Below are 24525 nucleotides of genomic sequence, written 5' to 3'. Positions count from 1 at the left end.
GCGGAGCGATTTGAAGTGGAATGATCATATAAAATTAATTGTTGGTAAGGCGGGTACCAGGTTGACATTCATTGGGGGAGTGCTTAGGAAATGTAGTCCATCAACAAAGGAGGTGGCTTACAAAACACTCGTTCGACCTATACTTGAGTATTGCTCATCAGTGTGGGATCCGTACCAGATCGGGTTGACGGAGGAGATAGAGAAGATCCAAAGAAGAGCGGCGCGTTTCGTCACAGGGTTATTTGGTAACCGTGATAGCGTTACGGAGATGTTTAATAAACTCAAGTGGCAGACTCTGCAAGAGAGGCGCTCTGCATCGCGGTGTAGCTTGCTGTCCAGGTTTCGAGAGGGTGTGTTTCTGGATGAGGTATCGAATATATTGCTTCCCCCTACTTATACCTCCCGAGGAGATCACGAATGTAAAATTAGAGAGATTAGAGCGCGTACGGAGGCTTTCAGACAGTCGTTCTTCCCCCGAACCATACGCGACTGGAACAGGAAAGGGAGGTAATGACAGTGGCACGTAAAGTGCCCTCCGCCACACACCGTTGGGTGGCTTGCGGAGTATAAATGTAGATGTAGATGTAGATGTACTGGGAGATGAAGAAGCTTGCACAGGATAGAGTAGCATGGAGAGCTGCATCAAACCAGTCTCAGGACTGAAGACCACAACAACAACAACATATCACAAGAAAATAATATTCAGAATTCGGATTACGTTGGTTGGTTATGTATCCTGTGATGCACAATGAACTCACATGCAGTATATGTTTTGCCTGTACAGTCTGACCCAGCAGAGAAAACAATAACTGTTAAGACTGTAAGCTGTAATTCTATATTCATTGAAAATTGATTCTGAAGATGCAGGTACTGAGTTCAGTCTTTACTCGAACGGATATGATCTTGAAATCCAACCGTCAATTCGGCAAACAATTTCCATAGCATGTAACTGCAACGAAATTTCCAACAAGTGAGAACAAACATGGGCATTAAATATCGAATCTTCAGTAAAAATAATGAAAATACATTATTTTTCTCACCTCGTTTCTGTACTTTATTAAATATAGACACATATAAAGTGCAACATCTGATCCAATCGTTTCTACAAAGTGTCAGTTCAGGAATTTCACAAGATGATTGTATAACCTGCATCAGAACAGTTACGTGCAGTCAGTATCAGATCCATGACCAGAGTGAATGCAGACAGCAAGTGAAATTGTGTATGCTCAGCATATTTGTTAGTTAGCATCTTACCGGAAGATTTATCGAACTTGCAATTCTGCAATTTCATTTACATTATATTAACTAAAGTATTCACTTTTAGCCTATTCTCATGTATAATGAATTCTGTTTTTGAGTCATAGTTAGTTAATTTTTTCCTATTCCATGGAGTTTTTCAATTACAGTACCCTTTCTCAGTGAAAAATCTGATAACATGCTGATGATTTAGATCACTTCCTGCCCTCGTTGCTCCCAATAATCGAAAATCTGTAACGTAAATTAAACTTAATACGTCATACTTCACTGCATTTGATATTTAATGATAGGAATGTTCACTTTTACGGTGATTTATGCCTAAGTACTCCCCCACCCATCTCATACACACATTCTACTGTTCCAGATATAGGACAACTTCAATTTGCCACGCATTTATTATTATCATATTAAGTGATCAGTGTTGTTTGTGTGTGATTCTCTTTTCATTTACAAGATACAAGACTTTTTCCCTCAAGGATCCGATGATTAAAAATTTGTAATACATGGTGAACCATGTTGTTGTTGTTCCCCCTGCCACCGAACTTCACTAATTCCCACTATATCTAACTTTAACCTATCCATTTCCCTTTTTAAATTTTCTAACCTACCTGCCCGATTAAGGGATCTGACATTCCACGCTCCGATCCGTAGAATGCCAGTTTTCTTTCTCCTGATAACGACATCCTCTTGAGTAGTCCCCGCCCGGAGATCCGAATGGGGGACTATTTTACCTCCGGAATATTTTACCCAAGAGGACGCCATCATCATGTAATCATACAGTAAAGCTGCATGTCCTCGGGAAAAATTACGGCTGTAGTTTCCCCTTGCTTTCAGCCGTTCGCAGTACCAGCACAGCAAGGCCGTTTTGGTTAATGTTACAAGGCCAGATCAGTCAATCATCCAGACTGTTGCCCCTGCAACTACTGAAAAGGCTGCTGCCCCTCTTCAGGAACCACATGTTTGTCTGGCCTCTCAACAGATACCCCTCCGTTGTGGTTGCACCTACGGTACGGCCATCTGTATCGCTGAGGCACGCAAGCCTCCCCACCAACGGCAAGGTCCATGGTTCTGGAATGACATAGCCCAGTGATAAAGCAGCGTATGCAGGAGGGGTATCCATAAAGTTATAAGTCTCGCTGCTAAAAAGCACTATTTCATTATATTTATCTTCTTGGAGATGTGGTCTGCCTATACAGGGTGTTACAAAAAGGTACGGCCAAACTTTCAGGAAACATTCCTCACACACAATGAAAGAAAATATGTTATGTGGACATGTGTCCGGAAACGCTTACTTTCCATGTTAGAGCTCATTTTATTACTTCTCTTCAAATCAGATTAATCATGGAATGGAAACACATAGCAACAGAACGTACCAGCGTGGCTTCTAACACTTTGTTACAGGAAATGTTCAAAATGTCCTCCGTTACCGAGAATACATGCATCCAACCTCCGTCGCATGGAATCCCTGATGCGCTGATGCAGCCCTGGAGAATGGCGTATTGTATCACAGCCGTCCACAATACGAGCACGAAGAGTCTCTACATTTGGTACCGGGGTTGCGTAGACAAGAACTTTCAAATGCCCGCATAAATGAAAGTCAAGAGGGTTGAAGTCAGGAGAACGTGGAGGCCATGGAATTGGTCCGCCTCTACCAATCCATTGGTCACCGAATCTGTTGTTGAGAAGCGTACGAACACTTCGACTGAAATTTGCAGGAGCTCCATCGTGCATGAACCACATGTTGTTTCGAACTTGTAAAGGCACATATTCTAGCAGCACGGGTAGAGTATCCCGTATAAAATCATGATAACGTGCTCCATTGAGCGTAGGTGGATGAACATGGGGCCCAATCAAAACATCACCAACAATGCCTGCCCAAACGTTCACAGAAAATCTGTGTTGATGACGTGATTGCTCAATTGCGTGCGGATTCTCGTCAGCCCACACATGTTGATTGTGGAAATTTACAATTTGATCACGTTGGAATGAAGACTCATCCGTAAAGAGAACATTTGCACTGAATTGAGGATTGACACCTTGTTGAATGAACCATTCGCAGAAGTGTACCCGTGGAGGCCAATCAGCTGCTGATAATGCCTGCACACGCTGTACATGGTACGGAAACAACTGGTTCTCCCGTAGCACTCTCCATACAGTGACGTGGTCAACGTTACCTTGTCAGCAGCAACTTCTCTGACACTGACATTAGGGTTATCGTCAACTGCACGAAGAATTGCCTCGTCCATCGCAGGTGTCCTCGTCGTTCTAGGTCTTCCCCAGTCGCGAGTCATAGGGTGGAATGTTCCGTGCTCACTAAGACGCCGATCAATTTCTTTGAACGTCTTCCTGTCGGGACACCTTCGTTCTGGAAATCTGTCTCGATACAAACGTACCGCGCCACGGCTATTGCCATGTGCTAATCCATACATCAAATGGGCATCTGCCAACTCCACAGCCGGCCGATGTGGCCGAGCGGTTCTAGGCGGTACAGTCTGGAACCGCGCGACCACTACGGTCGCAGGTTCGAATCCTGCCTCGGGCATGGATGTGTGTGATGTCCTTAGGTTAGTTAGATTTAAGTAGTTCTACGTTCTAGGGGACTGATGATCTCAGATGTTAAGTCCCATAGTGGTCAGAGCCATTTGTACCAACCAACTCCATATTTGTAAAAATTGCACTGACTGCCAAACCACGTTCGTGATGAACACTAACCTGTTGATGCTACGTACTGATGTGCTTGATGCTAGTACTGTAGAGCAATGAGTCGCATGTCAACACAAGCACCGAAGTCAACATTACCTTCCTTCAATTGGGCCAACTGGCGGTGAATCGAGGAAGTACAGTACATACTGACGAAACTGAAATGAGCTCTAACATGGAAATTAAGCGTTTTCGGACACATGCCCACATAACATCTTTTCTTTATTTGTGTGTGAGGAATGTTTCCTGAAAGTTTAGCCGTACCTTTTTGTAACACCCTGTATACAGCGTGGTCGGAAATCTCTGTTACAAAGTTCTAGAGGGTAGCGAGTGCAGAACATTTTGAATAGGAACCCATGTCCGGAATCGTATCGTTTACGTTCTACGACAGTTTCAATTCAGATGTGTACCAAGTCAACGTCTGCTTAGTGAAAGAGAAACGTCTCAGAGTTCCCTGTCCTGGTATGCAACAGGGTAGACACGATGACGTGTACTACGTCAGGCGATCCCCAGATGTCAGTTATTGTTCGCTTTGCTGTGAGACCGAGTCAATATCTGTGCATCACCGATAGATGAAACATGGTGCAGTACACGTTTGTGGAATACACAGACATGCTCCTTGTGTATGGCGAAGCTGGAGGTAACGGAAGAGCTGCTAGTCGGCTGTATCATGAACGTTTTTCACACCGTCACTCTCCATCGCACAAACTGTTTGCCCAAGTTACACAACGGCTACAAGAAACGGGTACGTTGATCGTGAGGAGGAAGTACTGTGGTGCTCCACGGCGACGCCGCACTCCCAAATTTGAAAAAGGTGTACCTTGTCGCATTGAAGATAGCCCGTCAACGAGTTCGCGAACAATTGAGCGTGCAATGGCTGTTAGTCACAGAACCGTCTTGGACGTCCTGCATGAACAACAATTACATCCGTATCACGTACAAAGGGTACACGCTATGGGTCCAGTAGACTTTTCACAACGCGTCGCCTTCTGCACATGGTTCCTGCACCGTTGCATCGACGCGCCCCTCTTTCCACGTCGAATTCTCTTCAGAGATGAATGTAGGTTCACAAGGGATTGTGTTCTGAATGCTCGAAATAGCTATGTGTTGGCGGACGAAAACCCTGATGCCACGCATGTTCAGGGATTTCAAGACAAGTTTGGAATTAACGTGGGAGCAGGTATTCTGAACGGTCATGTGATTGGACCATACTTCCTTCCATCCGAGCTCACGGACCCCGCATACTTAGTCTTCCTGCGACACGTAATGGACCCGTTCTTAGAAGCTGTGCCACTGAATGTCCGTCAGGAAATGTGGTTTCAGCATGATGGAGCACCACCTCACTTTTCACTGGATGTCCGGAAATATCTCAACAGACGGTGTGGTGACAGATGGATAGGCCGTGGTGGTCCAACCGCGTGGCCACCACGATCGCCGGATTTAACCCCTATGGACTACTTCTTGTGGGGCCACATGAAGTGTCTGATTTATCAGACACCTGTAGAGACAAAGGAAGATCTGCTGGCACGAGTTCCGGCCGCTGCACAAGACATTGAAGAGACACCAGGTGGGATGGAGAGAGTGCCAGAACATGCTTCAGAGATACAATATGTGTAACAACGTTGGTGGTCGCCACATCGAGCCACTGTTGTAATGCATCGGTACGTTGCGGCTGGTGCCGTAGATGCTGTGTTCTTGTTGTTGTCGACTAATATAAACTATAAGGTGCAAGTTGTAATGCAAATGCGTAAGTAATAACGGAACCAGTTAGTATTCTTTTCAAATGGATTGCAACAATTGTACTGGGTCACGCCTAAGTGCATTCCTCACGTGGGTGTGGATGAGATAATCATCTCCATTGAAACTGTCGTAGAATGGAAACGATATGTTTCTGGACATGGGTTCCTATTCAAAATGTTCTGTACTAACTACTCTCTACATGTCCTATAAGTCTGTAACTGGAATTTCCGACCACCCTGTAGATACACTGAGGTGTCGGAAGTAATGGGATAGGAATATGCACATATACAGGTGGTGATATTATTGTGTACAAGGGTACAAAGGGGCAGTGCTTTGGTAGAGAGTGCTTTGGTAGAGCTGTCATTTGTACTCAGGTGATCCATATGACAAAATTTTACGATACGATCACGGCAGTACGATGGGAATTAACATACTTTGAACGCAGAGTGGTAACGCATGGGACATTCCAATTCGGAAATCGTTAGGGAATTCAACATTCCATGATCTACAGCGTCAAGTGTGCTGAGAAAAACAGATTTCAAGCATTACCTCTCACCATGGACAACGCAGAGGCTGTCGGCCTTCAATTAAAACCAGAGAGCAGCAACATTTGCTTAGAGCTGTCAGTGCTAACAGACAAGAAAGATCGCGTGAAATAATTGCAGAAATCAATGTGGGCCGTACGATGAACACATCTGTTAGAACATTGTGGCGAAATCTGACATTAGCGGGCTATGGCAGCAGACAACCGTCGCTACTGTCTTTGCTAACAGCACAACATCACCTGCAGCGCCTCTTCTCGGTCTGTGACCATATCGGTTGGAACCTAGACGACTGGAGAACCGTGTCGTGGTCAGATGAGTCTCGATTTTAGTTGGCAAGAACTGATGGTAGGGTTCGAGTGTGACGCAGACCTCACGAAGTCACGGACCAAAGTTGTCAACAAGGCACTGTGCAAAGTGGTGGCGGCTCCATACTGTGTTTACATGGAATGGACTGGTCTTCTGGTCCATCTGAGCCGAATATGGATTGGAAATGGTTATGTTTGGCTTCTTGGAGAGCATTTGTAGTCATTCATGGATATCGTATTGACAAACAACAACGGGATTTTTATGGATGACAATGGGCCAAAATTGTTCGCAACTGGTTTGAAAAACATTCTGGACCATTTGACCACCCAGTCGCCCGACATGAACCCCGTCAATATTTATGGGACATAATCGATAGATCAGTTCGAACACAAAATCCTGCACCGGCAACACTTTCGCAATTATGGACGAGTATAGAGGCAGCATGGCTCAATATTTGTGCAGAGGACTTCCACGGACTTGTTGAGTCCATCCCATGTCGAGTTGCTGCATTACACTGGTCAGTAGAAGCTCTGACATGATATTAGGTCAACTCAGTGTAAATATAAAGCTGTTACATAACCATTTTTTCCTTCCTTTGAAGGTACATGTTTGCAGTCCTGGTACATGAAGTATCCCACACCACACACTGCTAGAGGAGGCAAAACAGAATGGAGCAGCCCATCCATAAAGTGGGGATACGCTACGATGTATAATTTTTACTCCTCTAGCAGCGTGTTGTCATGTTGTGGTGCGGTAACTTGAATGGAGATCTGCTAAAGTGAAGATTGGCTGTGCCATTTCATTGAGTCTGGTCTGGCGTCATGCTACAGCACTGTGGCGTCAGGATATGAACGTATATCAGGACAGCAGACATGTGCCTGTAAATAAACAAAACATTACTTATGTAACTCTGTTTTTGTGAGATCATAGTTAAAAGTTAAAAATTTACGGGCACTTCTCGCAGTTCAGCGCATATCATATTTAATGATTGGAATCCTCTTTTGTCACACGATTTCTGTTCTCCATATTTTGCAGTAGCCATCAAGTATGACAGCAAAGACACCGTTCCAAATACAAACGCATGACAGAGAGACGACAAGGAGATTGTCAGTGATCAAAACCAAAAGGAAGTGTAGAAACAATTTATCCCGTTTGTGGGAGCAGCTCATCCATTGTGTGTGATTGTGTGTTCCAGTGTGGTTTGCGTCCTGCACCGGCACCAGAGTGGAAGGTGGCCAGCCGTGCGCCGTGCGCTGGTACAACTACTCGAGCTTCGTGTGTGTCTGCAACGCCACCTACTGCGACGCGCCGCCCTCGACACCAGCGCTCAGCAATGGCGGCATCGCACACTACACCTCCTCGCGTTGCGGGCAACGGCTGGCATTGCGGTTGCGCAGTTTCACTGATTCAACAGGTGAGTGCTGAGACTCTTTGCAAACGCCTCTCGTGCGTAGAGACATTACAGTGCATTGCGTGTTGGCTCTTATAATAAACTATGTGATCAAAAGTATCCGGACACCTGAAGGAAAATGACTTACAAGTTCGTGGCGCCCTCCATCGGCAATGCTGGAATTTATTATGGTGTTGGCCCACCCTTAGCCTTGATGACAGTTTCCACTCTCGCAGGCATACGTTCAATTAGGTGCTGGAAGGTTTCTTGGAGAACGGTAGCCCATTCTTCACCGAGTGCTGCACTGAGGAGATGTATCGATGTCGGTCGGTGAGGCCGGGCACGAAGTCGGAGTTCCAAAACACCCCAGAGGTGTTCTATAGGATTCAAGTCAGGACTCTGTGCGGGCCAGTCCATTACAGGGATGTTATGCCGTGTAACCAGATCGTGTTGAAAGATGCAATCGACATCCCAGAATTGCTGTTTAACAGCGCGGCCACTCCCGTCGGAGGTTCGAGTGCTCCCTCGGGCAAGTGTGTTGTTCTTAGCGTAAGTTAATTTACGTAATGGGTAATTCTAGGGACCGATGACCTCAGCAGTTTGGTCCCTTAGAAATTCACAAACATTTGAACGTTTGAGCTCTTCAACAGTGGGAAGTAAGAAGGTGCTTAAAACATCAATGTAGGCCTGTGCTGTGATAGTGCCGCGCAAAACAACATGGGGTGCAAGCCACCTCCATGAAAAACACGACCACACCATAACACCACAACCCCTGAATTTCACTGTTGGCACCACACAGATGGCAGATGACGTTCACCGTGCATTCGCCATACCCACGCCCTGCCATCGGACCGCCACATTGTGTACCGTGTTTCGTCACTCCACACAACGTTTTTCCACTGTTCAATCGTCCAATGTTTACGCTCCTTACTACAAGCGAGGCGTCGTTTGGCATTTACCGACGTTGTGTGTGGCTCACGAGCAGACACTCGACCATGAAATCCAAGTTTTCTCACCCCCCGCCTAACTGTCGTAGTTTTTGGCGTGGATCCTGACGCAGTTTGGAATTCCTGTGTGACGGTCTGGATAGATGTCTGCCTACTACACATTACGACCCTCTTCAACTACCGGCGGTCTCTGTCAGTCAACAGACGAGGTCGGCCTGTACGCTTTTGTGCTGTACGTGTGCTTTCACGTTTCCATTTCACTATCACATTGGAAACAGTGGACCTAGGGATGTTTAGGAGTGTGGAAATCTCGCGCACAGACGTATGACACAAGTGACACCCAATCACCTGACCACGTTCGAAGTTCTTGAGTTCCGCCGAGCGCCCCATTCTGCTCTCTCACGATGTCTAATTAGTACTGAGGTCGCTGATATGGAGTATCTGGCAGTAGGTGGCAGCAAAATGCATCTAGTATGAAAAACACATGTTTTTTGGGGTGTCCAGATACTTTTGATCACATAGTGCATGGGGGAAAAAAAAAGGTTGACTTGTACCTGCAGATGTGACGCTGTAGGCGAGGAATCAACTTAGTGGTGGGTTCGGCTACTGGAAGACAGGGGAGGTACAGATTGACAGCTGAAGCCTGTGCACAAACAGCCCAGTCAGCGAAGAAAAAAGCAAGACTGAATACGGGAAACATTTTGCACCGTGGTTGGAGGGAGCGCCATGATCAACATACTAAAAATCCCAGCTGTGGTGAGGGTCACTCTCTTATGTTTTTCTTGAATCACTCGAATACTACGACTTCTAGCGAAACTATTTCCCAGTTTAAAAAATTAAACTACGCCACATTACCTATGAAAGGGGTCATGTTTATTTTCTCTGAGATGTATAGTTTTTCTTGGTAGCAGGGGATGGCAGATTATTAAAAAATGTGACTGAAAGGTATAAAATTAATGTTTATTGTTAGATGAAGTGGTTAAGAACAAATATTAAATGTGTCTATCACGTATAAATGCAGTAGAGCCATATTAAGGGATAAATTGTGCCCTGGAGTGTAACAGGATGAAGGGGTGGAGGTTGGAAGTCGGAGGGTAGAAGTGTGAGGGAAGATAGGTCCCCAGATTTTGGTCATGCACTTCCCTTCTTCATAGGTTTGCAGACTGATGAGCGAGCAGATGATTCCCCTTTTTACCACCCCACCATGTCACAAGAAGTAACTACAGGGCGTTTCAAAACGTTATAGTGACCTTCAGCAGTACGCCTTATGAATCACTGCCGATGCAATGTGTAGACATGCGCGTTGGGCGTTTATTTTCCAAAAAGTGCGTTAACAGTACATGGAATACAGATATGAATCACTAATAATACTAACGCAAGAAACACATATGGACAGAATCTTCTTAAATCTCTGCACATTGTCCTACACTATTACAGGGAAAATTTATTCTTAGTCGCCCTGTATGGCAGCTGTAGAGTTCTTCCAGAACAGGTAGCTTCCCCAATCATGAGGGCTGCTCTCTTTACAGTTTACGGACAGATCGTACCTCCCCAGCATTTCCTGTCCAATTCTCTTACATGCTCCTGTTTATATAGTGGACTTATTTTTACTTTGTTAAATGAGTACTTATAGGTAGTTGTTAATTTTCCTTCGTTGACTGGACTGGAACGCACATCTTGTGTAGCTTGTAAGCTACTGCTAGCGAGTCTGCAAACGATCGTCAATATGACCACTAACATTGCGGTATTTGGATACTCTGCTTTCAAGTAGCTCTGCTTTTAGTTCTTGTAATACTGTTTCGTTTCTTGGTTGTCTGTTGCCGGGTAACCTTTTGTTCTTCTTAGAAATTTCGTTTCTTCACTGTGTATTTTACCAAATGTTCTCTTTTGCGGTATCCGACATTCTCTCCCATGAAGATGTGCTGCAAGAGCTAGTTACGTAAAATTTCACTCTCAGTTCTTGTCTGGTTTTATTTTTAAATGTATTATGAATGGAGCCACTTAAATTTCCAAATAAAGCCAATTTTACATCTAGATCTTTTTTTTTCGCTGTCTAGGCAAATTTTACATCCCATTTAGTGAAGGACTACACTTGTTCTAAAATCACATTATTCATAATGATTTTGTATCAGACTAGATTTTTGCCTCAGGAGGACATCACATTATGTAAAGTATTTTTTTAATTTTTTTAATTTTTTTTTTAAATACCGCTACCAGTCACAAACTTTCTCAACCGTTGACAAAGTTTGTAACTGGTAGCGGTAATTTAAAAAAAAACCTTTACATATTTTTTGAGACAGTCAAAGTCGAAAAATAGTCAAAATAGTTTCAAAGACATCACATTAATCTTTGTTTTGTAGAACTCAGCGTCATATTCTTCACAACGGTAATTCAGGTGATTAGTGCACTTTGCAAACAATCTTTTTTTCGTACAATGTTAAGACTTCGTCTGCATTACGCGATACATTCAACAAGGTGTCTTTTGGTATTTTAATACCTTGTTGTGCGTGTTGCCTCCTGTTTAGGATACCATCATTAATGTGAATATTAAAAAAAGTGAGTGATATTGGACACCTTTGTCATGCTCCTTTATTTATTAAAATTTCTTCTGTTCTTGTTTCACTTGTATTAATGATAATTTTTTAAATTCTTTATATTGGTTTCTTATGGCTTTCACTAATTTTCTGGGGTATCCTTTATTCGTTATATTGGTTTCTTATGGCTTTTACTAATTTTCTGAGGTATCCGCTGCATTCCATTACAATGCAGATTCTGTTTCTGTTCACATTGTCAAACGCCTTAACGAAATCCGCAGATTCTATGTAAATTGTTTGTGTGTTATGTTCTCGCCTTTCTCTTTTTCTTGTTGCAGAGTAAAAAAAAAAATGGTGTGGTTGGTCTTGCTTTTCTAAATTCAGTCTGTTCTTCACTAATGACAATTTCTGAAATTGTTTTAATTTCACTGTTTATTATTCTTGCATATAACTTCTGTACTGAGTTGAGAAGGCTTGTCGCTCTAAATTTTTTACAATTTTCCGGTAAGTTTTCTTACTCAGAGATATTACTTCTCATGTCTTCCACGAGTGAAGTACAGGGTGTACATAAAGTCTGGGAACACTTTCAATTTTTTATTGCACAAGAACCAAACATTCTACAGATATCATGCATATGTCATTTTGGAGAGAAACCCTGAAAGTTTCTTTTTTCTTCGTATAACGCCACAACGTAGTTTAGTAATTTGCCGATAGTCAGCGCTAGTCGCAAGCACGGCCATGCTACAGAAGGGGACAGCTGTTTCATAAAATGGCCTCCCCGATCACCAGATCTCACTCCTTGTGCATTTTCTATGGGGACACATTAAAGATCTGGTGTATGTACCGCCTCTACCACGTGATGTAGCAGAGCTCGGGGAAAGAGCGACTGCCACAATCGACGATGCCTTGCTGGGACGGGTATGGCAAGAATTCGATTACCGTATTGTCTGCCGGGTCACACTCATGGTTCGCATATCGAATATTTGTAAAAAAAAAAAAAAAAAAAAAAAAACTTTCGGGGTTTTTCTTACAAATGTAATATGTATGACATCTGTGCAATGTTTAGTTCTTGTGCAATAAATAATTGAAAGTGTTACCGGACAATATGTACACCCTATATTTCATTTGTCTGCTATCATTGGTTGAATAAGTGTAACAGACTCCTATGTAATATCGTGCCTCCATATTTCAACAGCTCGGCACATATTTTATGCTTTCCAGTTATTTCTCTATTCCTATTTTCTTTTAGGAATTTCTGTAGCTCTTCCACTATAATGGGATCTACTTCTACAGGATTGCCTTCTTCTTCGTTTTCTGATTGATCTTCTTGTTCTCTCTGTTGGTACCATAGGACCGTGTAGTGCTGAACCCATCTATCCTTCACTATCACATCCATTCTTACTGTGTCCTTCTCATCCTTGTTTTTATGTCTAACCGTTTAATATTCAAAAGTTCTGTCTTTTGTGATTGTAATTCTCAATTTGGGTTATAAATCAGCTGAAGTTTCTTGTTGCGGTTTCCTGATTATTGTCTTATCTTACATAATTCTTTACTATTTTTCGAGTTGTGTTGCAAACTTTGTGTTTCAACAAAATGTTTATTTTTTACAGCTTCTTCGATTTCCTCATTCCATATTCTCAGACCTGCTCTGCTTTTAATTTTTCCCGAGGGCTTGCATCATTGCTGGTTCTATGTAGCAGCGAACATTCTGCCACTCCATCTCCAGACCACTTTCAGTAGGTGTTTCTAGCAGATATTGCTTCAGTCTTTTTTCATAGAGCTGATCGACGATCTCTTCTCGTAATAAGTACACTTATGTGCACTTCACATGATGGACCACATTGATGAAGCTTTCGTACTTAACATTATATCCACAGTTCACACTTTGCTTCTCGTATACAGGGTGAATCACCTGAAACTTGCGTCGTAAATATTGAGGAAAAGGAAAATTATTTTGATGGGCGATTTTCACAGAATGGATTGTTAGTCAAGGACTCGTATTGTTTGCTAATCAACAGACTTGCTAACAGTTCAGTGGAGATGTCCGAGCAGGCTGCAGTAACACGTTGTCGCATATCCTCGGGTGTAGCCGGTATGTCCTTGCAAACAGCGTCTTTCAGCTTTTCCCACAGAAAAAAGTCTACCGGCCTCAAATCCAAGAAATGGGCCGGCCGAGGTACAAATTCTCTATGTCCAATCCAACGATTTGGAAGCAATTCGTGAAGACATGCTGTGGTACTTCGTGCACTATAGGTTGGACAGCCATCATGTTGGTACCACAGGTTCCTCCTAGTCTGCAGAGGAACGTCTTCTAGTATCCGTGAAAGATGGTCTGTCAGGAAGCTGCGATACTTATGCGCGTTCGTTGTTCCATCTATGAAAAACGGGCATATGAGGTGATGGTTCACTATCCCACACAACACGTTTACACTCCACAGACGCTGACGTACCGCCTGACGAAGCCAATGGGCATTGTCAACAGACTAGTAGTACATGTTTCGGTGGTTTACGTGACCATCATTGGCAAACGTGACTTCATCACTTAATAAGCTACATGATACATCAGGAGTATCCTGTCGTAACGACCAGGTCCAAACGTTGACACGATTTTTATACTCGCTTCCATGCAGCTCTTGATGGAGAGAGGTGTGATAGGGATGGAACTTACGCCGATAAAGAATGCGCTGGGTATAGGACGCGTACCTGACTCATGCCTCTTCCTCGTGCGGTTACGCAGGCGCTAACGTGCAGATCAACTGCGACAGCAGCAAGAACGTTAGTTTCCCTCTCTTCTGTCGTCACATTTTTCCTTCTGTTATGTTGTCTAGATGTTACACTACCATTTTCACGTAACTGGTTGAAAATGTTGATAAATAATTGCCGAGGTGGTTGACATTTATTGGAATATCTTGCCGCATACACCGTACAATAACGAACTGGATTCTTCCTACACTCTTCACACTCCATGAGCATGCCGGCTTTTTCTACACTGTTAAATCTCACCTTCCACTCATATAACCTACTGTTTGGACTTCCACACAGTAGCTGACTATAGTCGATTAAAATTACTCGATGGTTGACATTTCATCACAGCAGGCTGGAGCTGGTTTTCTCCAATCAAATCAGAGCACCCCCCTCCCGTCACGCCCGAACCGTTCGTAACTGCCAAACCGCCACAACGGTAGGTCAGTTCAGCTCATCCAGCTTTCTTTTTTGGAGCCTGAATCCTGGATTTGGCCCTTTAATTTCGTACTTCATCACACATGATAACCAAGAAAACAGCACACACACACACACACACACACAATGCTAACGACATACACAGCACCAAACAAACATACACAGCACCAAACAAACACTACTCGATTCTTCTGTACGCGATTCTGCGTCACACTTATTATCATCACAAAGATCGGAAGATCGGCTTACATTAGAAAAGTATCTCACGGCATTGCGTGAAGCCAACTTGCTAGTGGGCTGTCAGAGTCATAAATGTGACAACTTGAAGCATCGTAGCGGCGTACCGCAGAGGTTAGCGCACTAAAATGATGTACAGAACGAAATTAGGATTATATTAATACCTTCAGCTTCTAACGGGCGTTGATATATATCAACGGGGACAGGTGAAAATGTGTGTCCCGACCGGGACTCCTACTTACATGGCAGACGTTCTATCCATCTGAGCCACCGAGCGGACAGAGTATATAGTGCGACTGCACGGACTATCTCGCGCACGCCTCCCGCGAAACCCACATTCTCACCTTGTGTGTCCACATACTACATTTGTAGTGTCCTACACCAACACACTCATTACTTGTGGAAGACATTCTTACGAAGTCCCGTAAGAGTACGGGGAATATGTGTGCATTCGCACAGAAGAAGAAGGTCATGGTCGGTATTGGGAGATCTATGTACTTATATGGATGTGATGTATAGAAGATCGTAGGTCCGAAACTCGTGAAACATAATGAATTTTTTTCCATTTCTGAATCTGACCAAAAGACTGTCATTATTATTTTTATTCAGTTAATTGATGTAGATGATTTTTTTTAAATTTCTAATACTTCGCCGCGTCATTTTCATTATTGACATAAGTTTTCTTCCTATCCACCAGTATTGCCTATAATCTACAAGCAAGTGCCGCCAGGACTGCTCATCGGATGGCAACGTGGCAATCCGTGCAGTCAGTGTGACGGTAGTTTCAGGTCACCAATGAATGCTTGATTTATTTTTAATTTTTTAATCTTTGAACTCGAAATTTTTCGTCTTGAAATTGTTCGTAGAGGTTAGCTTTAATCGCCATGAACAAAGCGATCGTGAATGTAGTTGCGCCTCTGATTGCTGGCCGCCGGTTTCTAGGATACATTGCACATCACAAGGTTGTGGTTAGGTGAGAACAATAGTTTAAATTCGGTGTTAAAATCGCATTGGCTGCTGCAGTTCAGTCATTGACCACTTAAAATCAGCTGACAACAGAGTATCTCGCATTCCCGTCGTACCTCGTGGCGGCTGCTTCCCAAATCTCTCTGCGTTACACATTAACAGAATTTGTGAAGTTACCCGCCATGTTTGTGTGTCACCTATAACCGAGCAGCCGGCCGAAGTGGCCGTGCGGTTAAAGGCGCTGCAGCCTGGAACCGCAAGACCGCTACGGTCGCAGGTTCGAATCCTGCCTCGGGCATGGATGTTTGTGATGTCCTTCGGTTAGTTATGTTTAACTAGTTCTAAGTTCTAGGGGACTAATAACCTCAGCAGTTGAGTCCCATAGTGCTCAGAGTCATTTGAACCATTTTATAACCGAGCGATAGCCGGCAACGCTGTAGCGGCAAGTGCCAGGCGTCAATTGTTAAGTAATTTTTATCTGACTATAGCAAGTTGCAGTGCACTCAAAGAACACAAAAGCACACTGTAAGCAAACATAAGAACGTCGTACATAGGAACTACCGGTCCGTGAGTTGAATGGCACAAACAGGTGTCGGTGTTAAAAATATGATATCATGTAAACGAGTCGCACTACAATCCTGCAACAAACACCACTGACATTCTAATTTACATTACTTTCAGCCTGTTAATGTCGGTAGGCACTGACCATTTAAAAAGTGTTTGCACAATAAATACGCTTTCTAAATATTAATACAATCTGTTTCTTAGCTAACAATAAGAGCCCCTGACAACCAATCCATTCTGCGAAAACCACACATCAATAAAACTTACCATTTCCGTAATATTTCCGCGTGCCTGTTTTAGGTGACTCACCATATATAGTGGTCTGAGCAAATATTGCATCATTATTGACCTATGTTCTCATGCATACCATGTGTACTTATAAATACGCTATTTTCTGAAGAACGTGTTTGAGATTTTTAGCCGGCCGAAGTGGCCGTGCGGTTAAAGGCGCTGCAGTCTGGAACCGCAAGACCGCTACGGTCGCAGGTTCGAATCCTGCCTCGGGCATGGATGTTTGTGATGTCCTTAGGTTAGTTAGGTTTAACTAGTTCTAAGTTCTAGGGGACTAATGACCTCAGCAGTTGAGTCCCATAGTGCTCAGAGCCATTTGAACCATTTGAGATTTTTAAATGGTATATAGAAGCTAATAGCTTTGAGTTCATTATCATTGTTACTGCAATCACTCTCTGAAATAATTCTACTGCTCGTAATACAGACGTATTACTTAACAGTGCGTTAAAATCTCTACATATTATTTGATGATCATTTTTGTTAATTTTACAATGAGCCATTACAGACGCACATAGAATTATTCGGTTTCTTGTTTTTTCCCCTCTTTGGAACAAATATGCCCATTATATGTGGCTACTACTTATCCTTACTCTCAACGATATAAGCGTTCATTACTGAAGCTGTAATTGTCAGTTTTCCAATTACAGTTTTTGTGAATAAATATAGCTATCCCAGCTTTTGCCCACATATTCTGTGCAACACTGCCATAAATCATTATATACTCATCGAGTTCTTTTGTTATTTTAAGTTTCTTCTTTGTATCTTTGATGACAGTAGCCTGCTTATTTCTAATTTTATCCTTTAGAAGCACCACAGGGCTTTGACCATCCGACTTTTAGCATGACTGAATGATGTTTGAAAACGGCTTTTGTTTATTTATGTAAATGATTGTTTGTATGTGTGACTGTATGTCCGTTATGCCCTAAATAGCCTGGTTAAAATGCTGATTGGTCTCTTACGCGAAGCGTCGGGGTACTGTGTGCCTAACTGATGAATAAGATAGTGGTTCGAAGTGGGAGCTTCCTCATAGAGAAATTCTGTTTTCCTTTTGATGTATGTAAGAATCGATGGTTCGCCTAAGACGATCTTAATGTGTGTGTTGGGCGTATAACGATCTGCATCTGCAGTGGTGTAGATGATACTATTTTGAAGCGTCTGAAGCTTGTGCAGATGCGTGTTTGCAGTAATTGACCATGTAATATAACCAGATTTATGACAGCTCAATGTAAGCCTAACTTGGTCTCTAAAGTATGCCCCCGCCTCCCGTTGAGGAGTCCTTATAAACAGCGCTTCTGAACTTACTAACTTGTGCGGCAAAAGTTCAGCGTCTATCCAGCTGAAGGCCGAAATAAATCGCCGAGTCGCTCCACTCTAATACTCTGCCGGCCACAGAGATCTGTCTGTTAGGAATCAACTTATTTGTGAATATTAGTGCTACAGATTTTTGCGGGTTTATCTTGGTATGGCAGATGCTGCATCAATGGACGGTTTCGCCTAGGTTCTCCTGTAGCATAAAGTTGCATCTGCCTTTTATAGACCACAATATCATCAGCATATAGCCCTGTTTCGCCACCTGCCAATTCTGGCACATCCTTGGTGTATAATCACTACAATATGGGGCCTAGAACCGAGCCCTGCAGAACCCCAGCCACAGCATCTTCGATCATATTGACATGTTTGCCCCACCCGAAGAAGTACTGCTACTGCCTCCCTGACAGGAATGGGTCAGTCATGCTGATCATGTGTCCTGGAATTTTTAACTAGGATAAGTTGTAAATTAAACCATCATGCCAGTCTTTGTCAAAGGCTTTCTCGATGTCGAGAAAGATTGCTGCAATACTGTGTTTCCTATCTCTCGTCCTACACATGTGTTCGCAGGAATTGATGAATTGTGCTATGTTCTGGGTGGAAGCCAAACTGCTTAGGTGAGTCTTTGTTGTTGTCACGTAGGAATTTGGTGCGGTCTCTGAGGACAAAACACTCTAGTAAGCTCCCTAGGAAACATATGAGTGAAATGGGTCCATAGCTTTGGGGAAGGATGCGATTCTTATTGGGTTTCCAGATGGTTGGGAAGTAATTTAATGATAGGCATTGGTTGTATGAAGTGATTGTGGTAGGTGATTTAGGTATGGGGATATGGGCTTTGTCGGGACTTGGGGATTGGTTGTTCCCTAGCCATCTGACGTAGGTGCACACAAGGCGATCGAAAACAGGCGTAAAATCTGTTTCTGCCTCTCTCGTCTCAATAGAGCTACTGGTCCAATATTATTTCCTACTGCCTATCAAAGGTCGGCGAGATAGCGGTAACGCTGCCAGTCCTTCCTCAGTCTCCGGTAGTGACTATTAGGTCCCAGACATCATGGGCAGGTCCCTAGCACCGGGTTCATTGGTCAGTCTGGTGTTTGTCCCTGGAGCACAGAAGTGGAGGGTGGTTATAAATACTCGACTACCGAGACCACCTCTCTTTTATTCCGCATTTGCTGTATGTCCTTTACGTGGTGTCCTAACAGAGCAGTAGATTGTTCCCAGTTAGTTAAGAACGTTGTTTTTACCACACACCGCGTGTCTTCGATATTGTCACACCCCAGGACGACTGGGCTGTGGTCTGAGTCCAGCTCATAGTGAACTGTTGGTACAGCTCTCCAAGATAGGCCTCTGCACGGGAAGATGTCGAAGATATCTGGCACGCAGTCGGCCTTGTGGAGGATATGAGTAGGCTCGTCGGGAGCAATTACCCCACGGAGTAACTGATACCGATAAACCGTCTCTATTTTCTGCCATTTTTAGTGCCCCACACTCAGTGGCGTATTTTTGGAGTTCAAGTCCTCTGCTATTATAACTCGTTCACCAATGCCAAGCAAACTCCGAAGGTCCTGTAAGGGGTACTTTCTTTTTGGAGGCTTGTATGCTGAAACTACCGAAATAATGTGGTTGTCTACCTTTATCTCTATCCTGGCAGCCTCGAACGTGGCCACGCAAATTCCTCCACCTGCGCGGTCTTTCGATCGACCAAAGTAACTGACGCATCTTGAATCGATCAGTCGGTGACGGACGCTTCTCCATGATGCAAGGGACATCTATGGCATGCTAGTCTAGAAAAGACTGTAACGAGGGGATTTTGGGAGAAACGCTGTCAGCATTCCACGTTAAAATTCTGAACGCCCGTGTCGTATTGAAGCCATCGCTGAAGAGAGACATAGGGGCTTCAGCTATGATCAGCATCTTTTTGGGCGTGAACCACCTGTAGCGTCTCCTCACTCACTTTGGCCTATTTATCCCAGGTGAGCCCAGTGAACAGTTGTTTTGTTTTGGTCCGTACTACCACTTCCCAAAATATGGAAAGCAAAGAGCTTGCAGTAGAAGGATTTGTTTCACAGTATAAAAGATCAAGAATTGCTCGTAGCTCTTAAGGTATGCGTTTTACAGCCTATCTTTACTTGACTTCTTTGTTTCGAAGGATCATTCCTGTCTTATCCCTGAATATTGACCATCACTTCTGAAACGCTCTATATACTGTGAGTTCCCTTAGCAGACTACTAAGATGGCTGCCAGTGCCTGCCTCCCCCTGAGGTGGATCTGGTGTTGTCTCAGTGCCTGCAGTGGCAGCTACATTAATCTCTGTGGACTCCTGAGGTAGAGGGTGCACTGATTGTTGGGGCGGGCTCTCTTTCTGAGGTGGTACCACGGCAGTAGAAGTGAAGGGGGATGTTTAAGCTGCCTGTTTTGGCGGTAGAGCTGGAAAATGATCAATCTGTAGCTCAAATCTCACCTTTTGGCGAGTTATTTGTCGAGGTGGCTATAGATGTGGTGGCAGTTTTCCGCTGCCACTTACTTCGCAAAAATCTCTGGTAAACCTCGCAGCCACGATAGTTGGCTGGATGTGTGCCCTTGCAGTTTCCACAGACTGGGTCGGCGGTCCTTTCTACATCTACATCTACATTTATACACCTCAAGTCACCCAACGGTGTTTTGCATGGCTTGATTAGGTGAGGACCTGTGCGCTTAACACACCTGGGCTGCAAGCTGCAGTTCTTGCTGGTGTGGTTGTATTTTTGGCACCTATGGCATTGGTCTGGATCTTCAAGTTTGTTATATCACTCTACTGCTACCTGAAAGTTCGGCATAAAACTTAACTTAAAGACGCTTTGAGCTTACTCATTATTTTCTATCACCGTTAAGAAGTTTGGCCATGTCCTTTCTTCCCTGGCTGAGCTGGTTTGGAGAACTGGTGTACAGAGGACACCACAATCCTTTTGGGACTAAGTCCAGTCTTACATCTTCCTCCTCCACGTCTATAGGCACATGTTTTAATACGACCCTCAGTGCCTATTTCGGATCCATCAAGTATTTGTGGAACTCATTTTCTTTTTTCTTGAGTTCTATCTTAACCTTCTGGCAGTCCTTTATGGACCCCGTATTTTGGTAGTCTTGGCGCTGTAGACCGCTGTTAGTTTCCCTGTTAACCTCCCCCCCCCCCCCCCCCAACCCACTCCCTGTAATTCCTTGAGAAGATATGAAATGATCCAGGTAAGGTAGGCTATGATTGGGGTTACTCACTCCTTTTTCCGCCTAAACGTGTGCATCTCGCCTTCTGCGCCATCGTTTTTGAAGGCGGGAAACGAATTTGCATTTGGCACATTCGCCCCAACCTGTTGGTTTTCTGACTCCCCCGCCCCCTCGCGTCCATCCTCTGTCCCCTTCTCGTTTCCGGTTTTCGTCAATGACGAGTTTCTCATCGTCCGAAGTGTCCTTCTCCTACAGTCAGCCTAGCCCTGCCATTGTGATACGTTATCAGTGCAGCCCTATTTCAATTGCTTGTATTCTTGCGAGTGCCGTAGAGGACTGATGATGAGATCTCCCTCGAGGTATGCGATGAAGCCACGGTAGTCGGTAAATTTCTTTTATGGTACCACCATGAGACACTGGTTGATGGTTAGTTCTCACCTCCATAACGAAATGGCAGGTATCCTCATCAGAGCCAGTTACTGTGCCTCAGCAAACACAGGTAACGTTACAGCGCATCAAGCCCAGGCCTGCAAATGCCCCATCAGCAGAGAGGATGCCCTGCAGCGGCCAAGGAAAGTAGAAGGAGCGGCAAGGGCGGCACCAAAACCAGCTCCTCTGCCATGCAGATCTCGGCCGCAGCCTCCGCACTCGCCATTATACCGGCAATCAATCGCAATACGTGCATCTGTTAGGTGCAGCACGATAACTTTGCTTCAGGAATTACAATACACGACAGTTTTGCCAGGGAGATCCCTAAGGCGCCAGTAGTTGATCGCCACGCTCCGCAAACGCTGCTGCTGTGTCCACATCTTGCGTGATGACTGCAATTGGTACATTCCTTAAACAGCGTGGCGCACGAAAAACCGGTCGGTAGTACAGACTGCTCGCCAGTTACACACGAATTGTCGCCCGCCACGAGTAGATACAACAACAAACAAACGTGTAATAATTAGATAGTAAAAGAACAACTAATAAGCTAATACAAATGTCTACTCGTATATTTACTGAACTGATCTTGACTTTTACATTACATTATACTGGATACTGAAAATGACTTCCCTGTGCTCCAGTGCACCTTTGCGCGCGTCCTAACATGTTAATATAGACTTTGCACAACATTGCCGCAACACTCCTAAAAAATTTCATTACAAATATTGTCCTTCAAGTTTTCTAATGTTGGATGTTCAAATGTGCGTGAATTCCTAAGGGACCAACCGCTGAGGTCATCGGTCCCTAAACTTACACACTACTCAAACTAACGTATGCTGAGAACAACACACACACCGATGCCCGAGGGAGTGGCCGCGCAATCCATGACATGGCGCCTCAAACCGTGCGGTCACTCCACGCGGCTCTAACGTTACTGAGTCATTTGCATTCTCTCTTCCCTTTAGACTGCCTCACAGATAAAAGTCAACAGTAATTCCATGCCTTGACTTATCTTCCTCTTTCAGTTCGTGCACACATGCCATTTTGTAGGGCTTCATCCCTATATGTTCGCCCCCGGTAGCTGACTGGTAGCGTGAGAGAAAGTCAATCCTAAGGGCCCGGGTTCGATTCCCGGTGGGGTCGGAGATTTTCTCCGGTCAGGGACTGGGTGTTGTGTTGTCCTAACCATCATCATTTCATCCCCATCGACGCGCAAGTCGCCGAAGTGGCGTCAAATCGAAAGACTTGCTCCCGGCGAACGGTCTACCCGACGGGAGGCCCTAGTCACACGACATTTACATCCCTATATGGTGTAAACGGAATTGACCAGACACGTAGGCGAAACTTTCACTCGTCGCGACAAGTTCTTCAGGTTCTCCGGTCGAGGTGGCGCAGTGGTTGGCACACTGGACTCGCATTCGGGAGGACGACGGTTCAATCCCGCGTCCGGCCATCCCGATTTAGGTTTTCCGTGATTTCCCTAAATCGCTCCAGGAAAATGCCGGGATGGTTCCTTTGAAAGGGCACGGCCGACTTCCTTCCCCGTCCTTCCCTAACCCCACAACCTAACCAACCAACCCAACCCTCTTCAGGATCTAGATCATTTGTGCTCTAATATTTGCTGTCACAGCAGGTGTACGCACGGACGGTGCTAGATTCTTTTTTGCGTTTGCAACTGACCCTGTAATATGCTATACTGATCTTTGTTGGTATGGAAACTTCTTTCCAAAAAAATGTCTGGCCTTTCCTTAAGTGAACCAGTAGAAAGGTACGCCTTCACTACAGCGATTCTTTCTTGTAGAGGGTACATTTCTGTGAGATATTTACTTCACACTACCTAAGCAACGCGCAACGGCTTTCGTACTGTCAGTACAAAACGTAGTCGCAAGGACTTCCAAGTAAAAGATGACACACGGCGGGCGACAATGAGCAGTCTAGTATTCGGGGCCGGTGTTTCGTGCTCCACCCTGTGTAATCACATGTGCCGAAATATGAAGAACTGCAGTGCCACGTTATGTAGCAAAGAGACAACAGCGAGACGCCGGCCGGTGTGGGCGAGCTGTTCTAGGCGCTTCAGTCTGGAACCGCGTGACCGCTACGGTCGCAGGTTCGAATCCTGCCTCGGGCATGGATGTGTGTGATGTCCTTAGGTTAGTTAGGTTTAAGTAGTTCTAAGTTCTAGGGGACCGATGACCTCAGAAGTTAAGTCCCATAGTGCTCAGAGCCATTTGAACAGCGAGACCGCTTGAACTGTGCAGATCGGCAGCCGACAGCCAACTGAGGCGGCCGCCCCTTTGGAACAAAGGGGTGGAATCGCCCAGCGCTCACGACGAGAATGCGTTTCTGCACATGTGACACGTTATTTTGCACAAGTCTGATTACAATTGCATCATACTTTGATAATACTGGGATAAAAGAATCGATACCAACAGCATCACTAGGTTTCGGTTGCTGTTTTTATGTACTTATATGCTTTTCTTCAAAATGTCAGGACTTGTTTAGAATACAAGGCTTAACGAGGAAATTACACTATTTTTCCATGAACCAACAGACACAGAAAAAGTTGTTTGTCGTTACAAATGAAATACAAGAAACAGTTACTGACATTATCTACAATTTATCTTCTCCATTAGCTGAAACTATGGAACCAGTGAGCTCAGTAATAAACTGGAGAGATTACTCCACGAAGCAAAGCCAAACGAGTAACGCTGCAGCTACCATGCAGACAGTCATATTGTCCTGTTACACAGGAGAAGTCAAATACCTATAAACTGATACTGCACAAAGTTGTCTCAGTTGAGTTTGTAAGTCACTGGATGAATCATTCGAAAGTCGCAAGCACAAGCGCTAATAATGACTGAAAACAACCGCCGGGAATATGGTGTACTTGCTAAACATCGCCATGGTATTCTGCGCGAAGTCACAACTGATTA

General features: G+C 44.4%; 1 protein-coding gene across 1 annotated transcript in view; it reads left to right on the top strand.

Moving 5' to 3' along the window:
• Positions 1–24525, top strand: part of LOC124593733 (lysosomal acid glucosylceramidase-like) — a 152182-nt gene that overhangs the window by 32489 nt on the left and 95168 nt on the right. Inside the window, exon 2 of the mRNA XM_047132063.1 lies at positions 7744–7962. Within this exon, the coding sequence (XP_046988019.1) occupies positions 7744–7962 (219 nt within the window). The remainder of the gene's footprint in view (positions 1–7743; positions 7963–24525) is intronic.

Source organism: Schistocerca americana, chromosome 2, assembly GCF_021461395.2.
Source record: "Schistocerca americana isolate TAMUIC-IGC-003095 chromosome 2, iqSchAmer2.1, whole genome shotgun sequence".
In the NCBI taxonomy this organism is placed as follows: domain Eukaryota; kingdom Metazoa; phylum Arthropoda; class Insecta; order Orthoptera; family Acrididae; genus Schistocerca; species Schistocerca americana.
This window is presented reverse-complemented; position numbering and strand designations above follow the sequence as displayed.